At 38.9% G+C, this 14,791-nt stretch overlaps 1 protein-coding gene across 2 annotated transcripts in view; it reads left to right on the forward strand.

Moving 5' to 3' along the window:
• LOC126262160 (cleavage and polyadenylation specificity factor subunit 5) overlaps nucleotides 1-14,382 on the forward strand; it is a 111,451-nt gene extending 97,069 nt beyond the window's left edge. For both annotated transcript variants that reach the window (XM_049958598.1, XM_049958599.1), the window contains exons 5-6: nucleotides 2,178-2,292; nucleotides 13,521-14,382. In XM_049958598.1, coding sequence (XP_049814555.1) covers nucleotides 2,178-2,292; nucleotides 13,521-13,542 — 137 coding nt within the window. In that variant the 3' untranslated portion in view covers nucleotides 13,543-14,382. The remainder of the gene's footprint in view (nucleotides 1-2,177; nucleotides 2,293-13,520) is intronic.
• The last annotated feature ends 409 nt before the right edge of the window (nucleotides 14,383-14,791 follow it).

Here is a 14,791-nt window from a genome sequence, read left to right on the forward strand (position 1 = left end):
TTCTGCCAAAGAAAACAGATTTATTTTTGACGGCAGTGAGTAATGTCCATAATGTCGTTATTATTTTTTGGTTTATGTGAAAGTCCTCCATCGTTTGACGAATGACCGATTTTGTGAAACAAAACCGAGACCCTTCGCATGACAGTCTAATGCTCTATCAACTCACCCACACTAGCCACACGTATAAAAGAATCACAGATACGCTTTTCCTGTGCTCTTGTAGTTCTGGTGTCGCTATTAATTAACGTTTATGCCTGTTCTGCTGGACAACAGCACATAGCTCAAACTGAGTCATAGTTTTGTTTGATACCTTGTTGACAAAACATTTGTTACAGATCTGAGTGTCTGACATCTGGAGGTTTCGGTGTCAGCTGCACACCTGTATGTGTTTTGCATTTGATGTGTTCAATTTTCTTATAACTTATTATTTTCTCAGCAGTTCTGTTAATGAGACACTTTCCAAGATTTCAGCCGTATGATCAAGAGTTTAGTTGTTTTGAATGGCCTCTTGTGCATGCTTTACTTCGTGTAGGTTTGTGATGATTTAAGGGTGTACCACTAGTTTTCTGAAAGTCATCTCCAGTAAGTCAGATAAACACTTACCATGTTTGCTTAATGTGTCTGGAAGCTATCATGGAGAGAAACTCCCCCACAGATGTTGATTGGTTTAGCTGTAATTGAAGTGATTGGTTTAGCTGTAATTGAAGTACTTTATCTGGTGAAATACTGATTTTTGCATACTAGCACTGAACTTGATAAAATTTGTAGTAAATTTTTTTCTCTAAATATTGACTTAAGAATTGTACAGCACATTACTACAGCTCACATAAAACTGAGTAGCAATTATAATCAGTTTTACACTGAGGTGACAAAAGTCGTGGTATACAACCTAATAATGCGTCTGTCTCCTTTGGTGCAGCAACTCGATATGGCATGGTCTCAAGTCATTGGAAGTCCCCTCCAGAGATATTGGAGCATGCTGCCTCTGTAGCCATCCAAAACTGCAAAAGCGTTGCCGGTGCATGATTTTGTGCATGAACTGACCCTTGAATATTTCCAGTAAATGTTTGAGAGATTCATGTCAGGCGATCTGGGTGGCTCAAAGTAGGCGAACATAACCATTTCCAATCAATGATCGGTTCATTTGGACCAGAGAACCCACTCCATTCCATGTAAACACAGCCCACACCATTATGGAGCGACCACCAGCTTGGACAGTGCCTTGTTGACAACTGGTGCCCATAGCTTCATGGGGTCTACACCACACTTGAATCCTACCATCAGTTCTTACCAACTGAAATCGAGACTAATCTGACAAGGCCATGGTTTTCCAGTCATCTGGGATGCAACCAATGTGGTCACGGCCCCAGGAGAGGTGCTTCAGGCCATGTTGTCTTGTTACCAGAGGCACTCGTGTCAGTCGTCTGCTGCCATAGCCCATTAAAACCCAAGTTTGCTGCACTGTCCTAACAGATAAGTTCGTCATATGTTCCACATTAATTTCTGTGGTTCTTTCACACATTATTGCGTGTCCGTTAGCACTGACAACTCTACACAAATGCTGCTGCTCTCCGTCGTTAAGTGAAGGCCATCAGCCGCTGCAGTGACCATGGTCAGAGATAATGCTGGAAATTTGGTATTCTCGACACTCTCTTGACACTGTGGATCTTGGAATATTGAATTCACAAATAATTTCTGAAATGGACTGTCCTGTGTGTCTAGCTTCAACTCTCAACAGCCATTTCGTGTTCGAAATCTGTTAATTCCGTTGTGAGGCTATAATGATGTTGGAAAATTTTTCTCATGTGTCATCTAGGTACAAATGACAGCTCCACCAATGTACTGCCCTTTTATACCTTGTGTACACAATGCTACCACTCTCTGTATATTTGCGTATCGCTATCCCATGATTTTTGTCACCTCAGAGTAAATTCAGTTTTCTCTGGTCGACTAATGAAGTAAATCACTGTGACGATAATTAGTCCTTGCTAATATATTTGGGGACATTTCTTTTATTGTATTAATTATATTACTATAAAATATTGTAGTAAATTTGTGAGTGCACAATTGTTTTTTTTTTTTTATTGCAGTACAATGTCGTATTGAGAAGTATGTAGACAGCATTCGAAATAATAATTCTGTCATTGATTATTTTCCCTCTCTCTGTTGGTTTCTAGCCTTGTTTGCCGTACCTAAGAATTACAAGCTAGTTGCTGCACCCTTGTTTGAGTTATATGACAATGCACAGGGGTATGGACCAATAATATCGTCTTTACCACAAGCTTTGTGCAGGTGAGTACTGCTGTTACATTGTAGCCTTTACTTGATCAGAGTTATCAGGATGACACTATTGAGGGCAACTAGCATTTTCTTCCTTTGCTATGCGGTTTACCAATAATGATTATGCCTTGTTAGAATTTTCTCGAATTTCCATAATTTTGTTTTGAAAGAAAAGTAGTGTCATGCAAAAACATGCTGCCCCCCTACACACACACACACACACACACACACACACACACACACACACACACACACACACGTCTTGCTGCAGAAATTTTTCTTTTTTTGTGTGGACTATCATTTGCATTAGCGATGGGTTAATCAGTCATTTACATATATGGCTTATGCTGATGCTATTGTTCGCGTCACGTAAGAAGGCAGACCAATTTTCAGCAGTTGTGCGCATCCCCCTCCACTAGCCACAGGCAGCCAATAATATTCATTCTCTTTCCGAGTGGCTAGCAGAGAGTTACAGCTAGAGAGCGAGAATCTTGCACCTACATGCTGCACTGTTGCCGTACTTCGCGACAACCGTATTATTCATTCAACTGTCACCCATTTCCTCTTTTTTTTTTTTTTTTTTTTTTTTTTTCACCCCCCCCCCCCCTTGCAGGTGTATAGCTGTGAATGTGTATCTGTAAATGCTTAAGTGTGATCAAAAAGAAAGCCAGGTGACGGCAAAAAATGTGATGTGAAGTACTTCACAAGCTGGCGAGGGGGATTATTTACCGCATTTATAACTTTTCAAACATGAATTTGAAAGCAGGTCTTCTACTGTCGATATTTGAAAACACAAGAACGGACTCCAGAACAATGTGGTGTTGGCAAGAGAACTGTAGGAACCGTAGAAAAAGTTGGTTTTGTGTCGCCTGGAAAGCATCGAAATCACATGGAACCTGTAACATAAATGGATAGTTTTAACAACGATGTTTTAAAGTGCTCCACGTGAACAATGTATGCCCGACATAACAAAAATTTGTTATAGCTATGCAATGGTAAGCACTTCATCAATGTAAAGAATATTAAAAGATGATGGTTCCATTTATGTTAAGAAGAGAATTTTTAGTTCAAAGAGGTGGTATAAGTGCAGCACGAATTATATCCCATATAAAGATTAACGATCCAAGAGAAGGAGATGGTTCAACAGTGTATTACCTAGATGAATCATGGGTCAGTTAGAATCATTCCAGGAAGATCTGCTGGTGGCAGTTTTAAAGTTCTCATAGGAATAGGGTCTCGGATAATTATTCTGCATGCTGACTCTTTTTCTGGTTTTGTTTCTGAGAATGAACTTCTACTTATATGTAAGAGAAACAGCAATGACTACCATTTGGAAATGAATGCTGTCAATTTCATGAGGTGATTCACAATTCTTGTCACACCTTGCTTCAAAGTCGGTCATTGCCAGGTATAATTCAACTGTTACAGAGAAAACACCAAGTACAAACACCAGAAAAGCAGATATTTTTCCACGGCTTAAAGGTAAAAATATTAATCACAGTGTAATCCAGACTCGTGCCGATTTCTTGCAGTTTGTTAATTTATACAAGTCATGTGACAGAACATACAAACCTTGCACATGAATGGGGGTCAGACAATTTTGCGTTTACCCATGTATCTCTGTCAGTGTAGCTCCATTGAATTAATTTGGGCAAAGGGCTTTAAGGCTATGTGGGAGAAAGAAACAGAACATTCAAGATAACATATACTGAACACCGCTTGTGCATGAGGCAACAGACAACATCCCAACTGTAGCGTGGGCACAGTCTGTGCAGCATGCAGAAAAGCTTCAGAAAGAACCAACTTGACAGGGAAGTGATGATGGATATAAGCCAAGAACCTATCGTCATAAATTTACAATCAGATTGTTCGGAAACAGACTCAAATAGAAGTGACGATGGTATTACAATTAGACTTTGGAACAAAGTAATAATATTTTGAAGTTTTAAAAACTCTTTGTTTAAAAAATGTGTTTGGCAACATATCAGTTGCATACATAATAATGAGAACTTCCTAGCGTGTTTGATTAGGACTTCGTATCTTTTTAATTATGCAGATTTTGTTGTATTAAATTTTTTCTTACAATGCAGTTCAAATCACAATGAATGATAAATATTTGCAAGCAGTTTCAATGACCTTGTCTTTCGACAATTGTCATTTGGAGAGAAATTGTACTTCACATCTTCACAATGCTGTGTCAGCTGTTCTTGCCTCCCGACATCACTCAGAGTAAATCTGTGGAGCAGTGGACGCAATATCGTCAGAACGTCAATTAATATTTCTCTTATTATGATTGATTGAAATTAGTTTTAATATTTATTATTCACCTCATAGATTTAAACGTATAATACAGTGTACCATAGGCAAACGAGCCATTCCTATTGTCCGCAGCAGCACAGTTCGGCGACATGGACTTAGTTTGCCCGCTCTGCTTCCTTTCCACTTCGCCTCTATGCACGGAAGCGCCTTCCTAGGTGGCGCGGGTTTTAGTGTAATAACAGAGCCCTTTAATAATATTTTTTGTATAAGTTTTCCACAAAATCACTTCAGCTTTGTTAGCACTTTAACTTGTCAGTGCTGAGTTTTATTATGTTGCCAGAATGAGGACATTTTCCCACAAAAGACAAAAGTCCTTTGTTTGAGTCTTGGTCCAGCGCAGTTTTGATCTGCCAGCAAGTTTCATATCAGTGTACATTCCGCTGCAAAGTGAAAAATTTTGTTTTGGGAACTTCCCCCAGTGTGTGGCAAAGTCTTGTCCCCACAATAGCCTTTTTTCCAGGAGTGCTAGTTATGCAAGTTTCACAGGAAAACTCCTGTGGCATTTGAAGGGTAGGAGATGAGGCACTGGCCGAACCAAAACTAAGAGGATGGGGTCGTGAGTTGTGCTTTGGTAGCTCAGTCAGTAAAACATTCGTTCGTGAAAGGCAAAGGTCCCGAGTTCGAGTTTTGGTCCAGCTCACAGTTTTAATCTGCCGTGAAGTTTCATATCAATGCACACTCCACAGCAAAGTGAAAATGTCATTCTGCCAGTCGACCAGTCGTTTTGAATTTGAAACAGGCGCACAAATCTCTTTATAGTCTACACCTTCTACTTGACTAAATCTCTTTGTGACTAAGCAAGCTTTAAAAATTTGGGCTCCTCACCAACTTTCTTCTTTGAAAATACCCATCTATTCTTTACAAGAATTACACCAGATGGTAGCTCAACCAGTTTCCCAATATCATGATTTTTTTCAGGGAGTTAATTTATCATTCATTGCAACCATCCGTTCTGCTGCCTTGTTAGAATTAACTGATTCATAATGGTTGATCACTGTTCCTTTCTTGCACAATGTGTTTTTGTGCTATTTCATGATAAACCACCTCGTTTGAATGAAGTGTCATTGGATGATATTTGCTTAAACTCATTTTCTCTTTTGTTGCACTCATCCTTGGCCTGCATCTATTTCATTAAATATCAGAATGTTCCACTAATTCCTGATTACCTTCAGTTTCTTCCAAATTTTCCTCCTGATCTGAAGAATTATAAAATTTCCCTTCAGTGTTAGAATCTTCTCTTTCATGTCATATTTCATCTCCAATACTTGGAAATGATAATGCTCCTTCATTGCACATACAATAGAAATCCGTCCTGTTTCTTATTTTCAGTTGAGCATTTGCCATTCAAGAATTGTTTGAAAATACTTTTCTTGGATTCCACAGGCTATTTTGTTTCTGGCATCCAGGTCCTGTACCCACGGCTATATAGTGTGTTATAGAGTGCATCAAATAATTGAGCCTTTTTCTGCCCTTTCGTATAATTTAGAACGGCGATTTTGTTTGTGTAGGTGACTGAAAACTTCACATCCTATCACAAGTAAATGTCTCGCACTAGACTTTCTACCTGTCCACAATTCCTGAGGCATTTTTTTGTTGTTGTGGTTATTTGTAACGCGATTCCTTACATATGCGGCAGTGTACATCATCTCGCCCCCAAGAACACCTTCGCAAATTCCTAGCTATTGTGAACTTACCATATCATTAATGTTGTGTTGAGCATTCAGCTATACTGTTTTTCTGTGATGTGTAGGTCAGTTATTTCGTGTCATACTCATTCAGATTCATAGAACTGTGTGAACAGAATTCTAGGCCCTTGTTCACGTGAATTTTGTTTACAGTTTGTTTTTCCATTTGACTCCTCCATTTCTTGAATTCTTCTAATACTTCATCCTTATTTTTTAAGAAATGCACAAATATGTATTGGCCTGCATCATCGATACTCGTTGAATATCTCTTGCCTCCAAAACTGGGAATGTCAGTATGTCCCATGAGATCACTATGAACAAGTTCTAAACATGTTGTTCGTTCCTTCATACCTTGTTTTAAGAAATGGTCTTCGTGTTGATTTACATGCCAAACAGCTACCACGGGTTTATTTTACCTTTTTCACGCTGTAATTCCAAGACTGCTTCCTTTATTATCGTGTTGTTTACTGTACATTTGCCGACATGTATCATTTGACAATGCCATAAGTCTAGCGACTTTGTGTTACATTTGTTATTTCTCAGTACATTTATTGATCTGTCAACTGCACATGGCTTCGTATTTATGTAATATAAATGACCTTCCTGCTGATTTTTTAACGAGCAGTCTTCCAGAGATATTGTCCTCTTGCAACCTTCATTATCAGAAATAATCTTTCTATCGTTGTTAGCTATGAGTTTTTTAGCCAAAACTTCATTGTCAATTATCTTTGCTTCTGTTTTTCTGCCATCAACTAATGTCGTGACCTCAGCTAAAATATTTTCATAAACAGCTGAAAAATAATTTTCATTTGGAGCCATGTGATGAATTGACCAGGAATCCACTATCCAGTTATCACCATTCAATGTAACTGTGTCACAGGCAGCACTCATACTTTTTTTAACAGCACCTATATTCTTTTGTTTACCAATATTAACGTTCAAGGGCATTGCAGAATGTTTATCTTCATTATATTTGGGACGTGTAGCATCTTTTCATGTGCACACTTAATTGTTGCACACTTAAAATCATTATCTGGCAAATTGCACAGAACAGTTGTTGATAAATCTCCCTCTTCAGTTTTGTTGCTAATGTTCACTAGGCCTGCTACAGTTTTGTTTATTAGTCCTAGATAAATTTCCACAGATTCATAGTTATTCATTTTTAGTGAATATAGCTTCCATCTCAGTTGCACAGTGTGAAGAAGTTAGATATCCCTTAGGTCATATAATTTTGGAGTTCTTCACATACTCTCTCTCCTTTTTATTATTATTATTATTATTATTATTATTATTATTTGACAAATTTCATATACAAGTATGTATTTGCTGCTGTTCACATATGGAAAGTAAAACTTTTGCTAGTGCCTTGTCCTATGTGTTACATATGCCTTTTTATCAGCATATGGTGCACCTTCGCCAGGTTCCGGCTCTCAAGGTTCAGTTATAGTCCTTAAATTGTAATCTATTAGAATCATTTTCATCTGATACAATCAGGAGGCGTTATTCACTCCACATAGTTTCTCAGTCGTTTGTTGTGTGTCATCTCTGTATATTTCACTACCGTATTTGTTTTACTCTTGTTTTCTTTTGTGTGAGATCACAAACACAGGTCATTATCAGTTAACTTTTTCCAAATGCGTCGCATAAAAATAGTCAGCCGGTATCAATGAATATTTCACCTTCACTGCACAGGAGTTTTAAAATGGCTATTTGACCCACAGTTTTCTATTTCTTTCTTAACATGACTGTGCACATACTCATTGTTGTAGTGGAATAAAACTCTCTTCTCACACACATTATATTTATTCAGTGAAAAAACTACATACACCATCAAATCAGTAACAGAGAAACCCTATAACAACACTTTGATAGTCTTTTTAAATAACCTATAAGATAATCCAGTAACATCACAGAAATGAAAAGAATGTAATAAATAAAGGAGCTCTTCTCCACCTGTTTATCTCGTAACAAGTAGCACTAGAAGTATTAGAAACAGTATTACTTTTATAGAGTAACATTGCATAGCCAGAGAATAAAAACATATGAGATAAAGTGCTCACATCAAATAAGTAAAAACTGTCTTGTAAAGCCAACATTAAAACCTCGAGTATAGCAAGCCACTAGAACTGACATCAGACTGAAAGATTTATCACTGGATTTCACTGTTATGTAGAAACTCCATAATGTGCTTGCCACCTATGGGGCACGAATAGCAGAGAACAGCACAAATTAAGAAAACAGTTCCATTATTAAAAGTAAATAGTTATAACAAGAGACCAAGCTCAGTAACAGAAGTATAAAAATGTGATAAATGAAATACATGGGAAAATGCTGTAAAACAAAACAGCAGCTGTACGCACCATCTGCCCAGTGCAGACAGCATTAAAGTGCTTAAAATGAACAGAATTAATGCAGTAGGAATAACAGCTATGAAATTTTTATTTTGCAGTTGTTGCTGTTGGTTGAGAATCAAACCATCATTGACATACATTTGCTTAAGAATTGCCAGCCTATAACCTTCCTTTTTTGTATGGAGGATAACTTGCTACACTCCCTTCAGTTTGTACCCTTTCTGCCTTGTAAATGCTCTTTATACCTGTGCTGATGACAGATCTTCTAGTATGCCCTATTCAATAAATTGACCAAGTGTTGGAGGTGATTTTTTTTACACCACTGAATTACACAGAGAAGTGATCAAAGATTTCAGCGTGTGGATTAGATTTTTCTACTAACTGTTATCTGTGGAAAAGGCAACTTCGCATCCACATCTTCTTTCTAGCAGGTGACAAATTCTGTAGGAAATGGTCCCTAAGTACAGTTTCGTGTGTGTGTGTGTGTGTGTGTGTGTGTGTGTGTGTGTGTGTGTGTGTGTGTGTGTGTTATTAGCAATATTGCCCAAAGTAATGATTCTGCTGTTAGTTTTTGCTGTAAAAATGTTATCAATTAAGGAAAGTTTATAAACATTATTATCTGCTGCAGTTTTTATGAAAGTGATATCAACTTACAAGTTTTTTGGGTGATAAAGGCAGTGAAACAGCCTGATGAATGGCTAAATGGAAAAGCTTTTTATGAGGTTGGGGATGTACTGAGCTGCAGGGCAAAATTTGGTCTGTACCATTTTCTTTTTGAAAAATACCAACAGTTTGTAATAATTCTAGTGCTGTTTATTGTTTGTGACATAGTTGTTATCCAATGGTGATTAAAAAATTTTTTATAGGTAACTGTAATTTATCTGAAGATATCCTTGTATAGTATGTTAACTGGGGGCCTAGAAACGACAGAGAGGCTCCGTCCATGCCGCTGCCGCAATGGTCCACAACCCCATGACTACCGCAGTCCACTTCACCCCTCCGTAGCCCCACACCAAACCACTCTTTCAGGGTTATTGTGCGGTTTGGCCCCTGGTGGACATCTCACACCAGACGAGTGTAATCCCCATGTTTGCGTGGTAGGGAAATGATGGTGTACGCGTACGTGGAGAACTTCTTTGTGCAGCAATTGCAGACATAGTGTAGCTGAGGCGGAACCACTCCGCATTCGCCAAGGCAGATGGATAGTAGCCTAAAAACCATCCACAGACTGGCCTGCACATTGGACCTTGGCACAAATCCGCCAGGCGGATTCGTGCCGGGGACCAGGCGCTCCTTCCCTATCTGGAAAGCCGGGCATTAGACCACACGGCTAACTGGGTGGGCAAAGGTACCCTTAGTTGACACTGAAACCAATTCAGTGCAATAAAATTTGTGTAACCAGTTGTCTTATTTTACCCTTCATTAAAACGGTCTAAATCCTTTTATCCAGTCTCTACAGTTAAGCCTTCATATTCCCCTAGACTAGTAAACATAACATGGGTGTTGGGTGGGGGGATTGACAAAACACACACACACACACACACACACACACACACACACACACACACACACACACACACACACACACACTTAAAATTTCGGTCCAAAATACACTGTCCCCTGTACCTACTTGTTACAGTTTGCTGGTTTGGGAGATCCAGACCACCTATGCCTATATATGGTTTCCACTCATCTCTCTTTTTTTTCATTTCCACTGCTACTCTCTATTTGGCTCGCACGGCTAACTAACTTCATCCATCTATTTCTCTTTTACTGCCACTCTCTATCACTGACCATCACTATCTCCTCTCTGTGTGGTTCCCACTGGTATTCTCTTCATCCAGCTCTTCTCTCTCTTTCATTGCCTCTTTCTCACTCCCACCATCACTACCCCCTTGCTTCTATCGCCACTAGCTCTGATCTACTCTGTTTCAACACAGAAATGTGCGAAAGTTTGCATGCCAAAATTTTAGTGATACAGGCGGAATTAGTTTTGAGGCAGCTGGTTCCAACTTTTGTCTGTCTTCTAAAGAGGGACTTGATTGCCTTTCTTGTGCTCTGACAGAAGCATTTTTCAGCTAGTGATACTTCTATAAAATGAATTCTGTAGATCAGTAAAGTTTTTACAAGTTTTTGATATAGTTTGACACATTTACGTATTGGATACATATAAACAACAAATAAAACAATCAAAAGTCCAAGGTTCGAAGAACAACAGTACTATGACAAGGATGGATTGCTACTCACTGTAAAGATGAAATGTTGAATTGCAGTCACGCTGAATGAACAAACTGTTACACACTTAGCATTTGGCCAAATACTACTTCAGAAAGGACAAGATAAACCCACACATTTACACAAGCAGGCACACCTCACACAACATGACCGCTATCTCTGGCCACTTTGGAAGCAAGCAACAATCTGTGGTGGGGTGGAAGGGAGGAGGGGTAGCAGGCTACGAATGAAGGAGAGGAGTCAATGCTTCCTGGCAGAGCTTGCAAGAGTGAGGAAAAGGCCATGAGTTGCAGCATTGAGTGGTTGTGGGAATGGAGGGGGGGGGGGATGAGGAGCGGAATAGGAGAGGAGCAAGGAGGGGGAAAAAGACAGGTGGGTGCATTTGCAGAGAGCAGTGCACAAGGAGAGTGAGGGGGCATTTATTTGCGGGGGTGGGGGGGGGGTTTATAGGCCATGGGGGGCGGGTGGCAAAACTGTTGGGTGGAGGGTGTGGAGACAGTAGATTACTGTAGGTTGAGGCTGGGATGATTGCGGGAGCAGAAAATGTGTTGCAAGAAGAACTCCCATCTGCAAAGTTCAGGAAACCTGGGGGGATCAAGATGGCCCGGGTTGTGAAGCAGCCATTGAAATCAAGCCTGTTACGTTCAGCAGCTGTTGTGCCACAGAAAGGTTCACTTGGTCACAGTATGGCAGTGGCCATTCATTCTGGTAGATAGTTGGTTGGTAGTCATACCAGTATAAAAGGCTGTGCAATGGTTGCAGCAGAGCTGTTATGTAAAATGGCTGCTTTCACAAGTGACCCAGTCTTTGAAGGTGTGTGTAAGTCTGTGACATGACTGGAATAGGAAGTGCCGGGTGGGTGGATTGGGTAGTTCTTGCACTTGGGTCTTTCACAGAAATGTGGCAAGGGGTTGGAATTGGGAGTGGCATAGGGATGGACTATGGTGGTGTGTTGGTGACAGAACAACACTTAAGGAGGGGTGGGAAGGACCTCGGGAAGGGTGGGAAGGACCTCGGGAAGGGTGCCTCTCATTTCAGGACATGATTACGTAATCAAAGCCTAGACAAAGGATGTGGGTCAGTTGTTCCAGTCCGAGGTGGTACTGGGTGACAAAGGGGGTACTTCTTTGTAGTGGACAAGTGTTTGGTGTGGTGGGAGGATTTGGGGTATGTGGGGATATGGCATGGGAAATATGTTTGTGGTCAAGGTCTCGGGGTAGTGCCATTCGTTGTGTCCAGGTCTGAGCAATAAAAACAAAAGATTTTAAGAGTGATACTACTGTGTGATGTAACGTGACAACACCACCACAAAACAGATGCTTCCACTAGTTTGAAATGAGGTTAGGGCTCTCATCCACTGCTGGTTCATTTTACACTAATTTATGTAAAAATGAACGAAAAACTTTAGGCTGCACCTGCATAGCAAGAAATGTGGTGTTTGATTTCCAAGTACAAATAATTTTGCGTACAGAATAATTTTTTGTAAGGTGCTTATGCTGCCCGGTGGCACCATCAAATAATTTCCAAGTCTGTATAAATGTGGAGTGCCCATTATACAGAGACAGTGCATCATAAAGTTTTATTGGTGGAAAATACTGGTGACCGTAGAACCCTTGCAATGTGTTCACTACATTAGTTATAAGTACATTTAAGCATCAGGCCAGATATTACATACATATTTTTTGTGCATAAGTACACTAAGTTTAAAGCTCTGGATCCCACTAACAAATAATAAAATTGAGAAAAATTTCAAGGCTTCCCAAGAACATCATCTGAAGATCATATGGTAAAAATTTTAGATGATTTGCCATGAACAGAAATTATTACAACTGGTACTTTTGGTACCCAAAAATCATGGTTTTTTTTGGGTGTATCTTGATAACGGATACTGACTTTTGAAAATGGGGAAAATGGTGTTCCTAATAAATGTCTGAAGAATACACAGGTAAAATTTGAGCTATTTGCTATTGTTAGTTTATTGTGGCCCATTGTGCATAAAAAGGCTAAAAACTGTTTTTGCGGGTTTCTCAGGAACTGCCAATGAACAAATGATGCTTTTATAATTTCTCAAAGACACACACCACACCTAATACTAAAGAAGCAACTGATTTGCTCCATTTGCCTAGACTGGAGGAAGTGTGAAATATTTAAACTGTACAATAGCTACAGCATGGGCATTCTTCCTATGGGTACACAATTGGTCACTAGGCCAAGGGCTATCCAAAACGCTTTACTCCTTATCTTTATGATCAATAGAACCCGAGATTTGAACCCCTGAAACATAGCATTTTTGTGCTTGGCTTTTTGGAATATATTGGCATTGTGCACTGTTGTGCACAGACCGATTACTAAGGGACATGGTCATTGATGCTTGTAAATGTAACCTCTAATGTGAGTGCAGTTTTTGTCAGTGTCTTTTATACTGTGTAGCTGTTATCTGATGGTTTAGATTTAAGAAACATTCATTTAGTTCTCAAATTATTTGTTATAGAATGAGTCATGCACGTATTAATGCTGTTTGTACTCTCTCTTCATTGCAGACTTTACTCTACAGTAGTTACCTTGGAAGTGACTTTCTTTCCTCCTTTATTTTTAAGCTGTCTGAATTAAAAATAAAGAAACTGTTTCATTTTGTAACTTTTTTCCACAGGTTCAATTTCATATACATGTGAATTACCTTCACACTGGTATTAATGCTGTTGAAGAATTTTTACCATTGGAATTAAAATGGGGTCTCCGTCAGCTCCACGCAGCAGCAGAAGTGTATAAAGACAAAATAATCTGTGCTGTGTAGCTTTTCAGGTACAAAATTGTGAAAGTGGTGACAGTGGACAAGTGTTTGGTAAACATTAAATAAAGCAGTTTTACTGTGTTGCTTTCATCAGTGATAAAAGTAATTTATAGTGCTGCAGTTGGACTCGAGTGTAAAAATAACTGAAACTTACAATAGTCTGTGCACTTTCCCTTCTATGATACATAGTTTTACATTTATAGTGTGAATGGCTGTACCAAGAAAATATTTTAAGGCTCTTGAGATTGTCATTACTGTGACATTCAGATGACAAATCATGTATATTCCACCTTCCTTAAAAACTATATCTTTATTGTATTGTGTCTCTTGTATATGTGAAGTGATGAACTTGTGAGAAAGGAGGTTTTTTACACTCATTCAATAAAAGCTATTAAGTTAGAATCCGTAGGCAGAATTATTAACCCTAGATGGCTGTCAGTGTGAAAAATGGCTGAATGAAGAAAGTGTTATGAAATTTATAGAAATTGATTAATGGTGAGTCAGTCATGTGTCATATGAGATTGTATGATGTCAAGGTACTCTTTCTGTGCTAAGGCCCAAGTTGACAGAAAATACAGTCAGTGTTGTGTTCCATTATGTGACGCTATTGTAAATTATAAACATTGGGCTGATTCAGCAGTACTGCAAACTTTCATTTCATACACCTTTGGTGTGTCATGTTCCTATTTATGCGGAAAATAAATGTGATTTATAAGAAAAACTGCCTGATAATTTTTAGGGAGTAAAATTTAATATTTTGTAGAACCTATAATAAAAGTTAAAACAAGCTGAAGAATAATCTGCAGTTTTCAGCAGCTTTTAATCCTTGATTACCTAACCAACATTTACAGTCGTAATTCACGAGAGGACTGGATTATTAAGCTTCCTCTCTTCATTGTGTTTTCTTTTAATTTTGTAGAGTGTTTCTCTTTGCACTCCACTATTGTCCCTCTCAAATAAATCAAACTGTGGAAAATACAGGATGACAGAACAACAGTATTATGAAAAGGATAGATAGCTACTCACCTCATAGAGGTATTGAGTCAGACAGGTCACCTGGTTTAGATTCATTAATGATATCTTTATGATCTGGGCTGAGAATGGGGACAGCCTATCAACATTCCTCCAGA

The sequence above is a fragment of the Schistocerca nitens genome, chromosome 1 (assembly GCF_023898315.1).
Source record: "Schistocerca nitens isolate TAMUIC-IGC-003100 chromosome 1, iqSchNite1.1, whole genome shotgun sequence".
NCBI classification, from domain to species: domain Eukaryota; kingdom Metazoa; phylum Arthropoda; class Insecta; order Orthoptera; family Acrididae; genus Schistocerca; species Schistocerca nitens.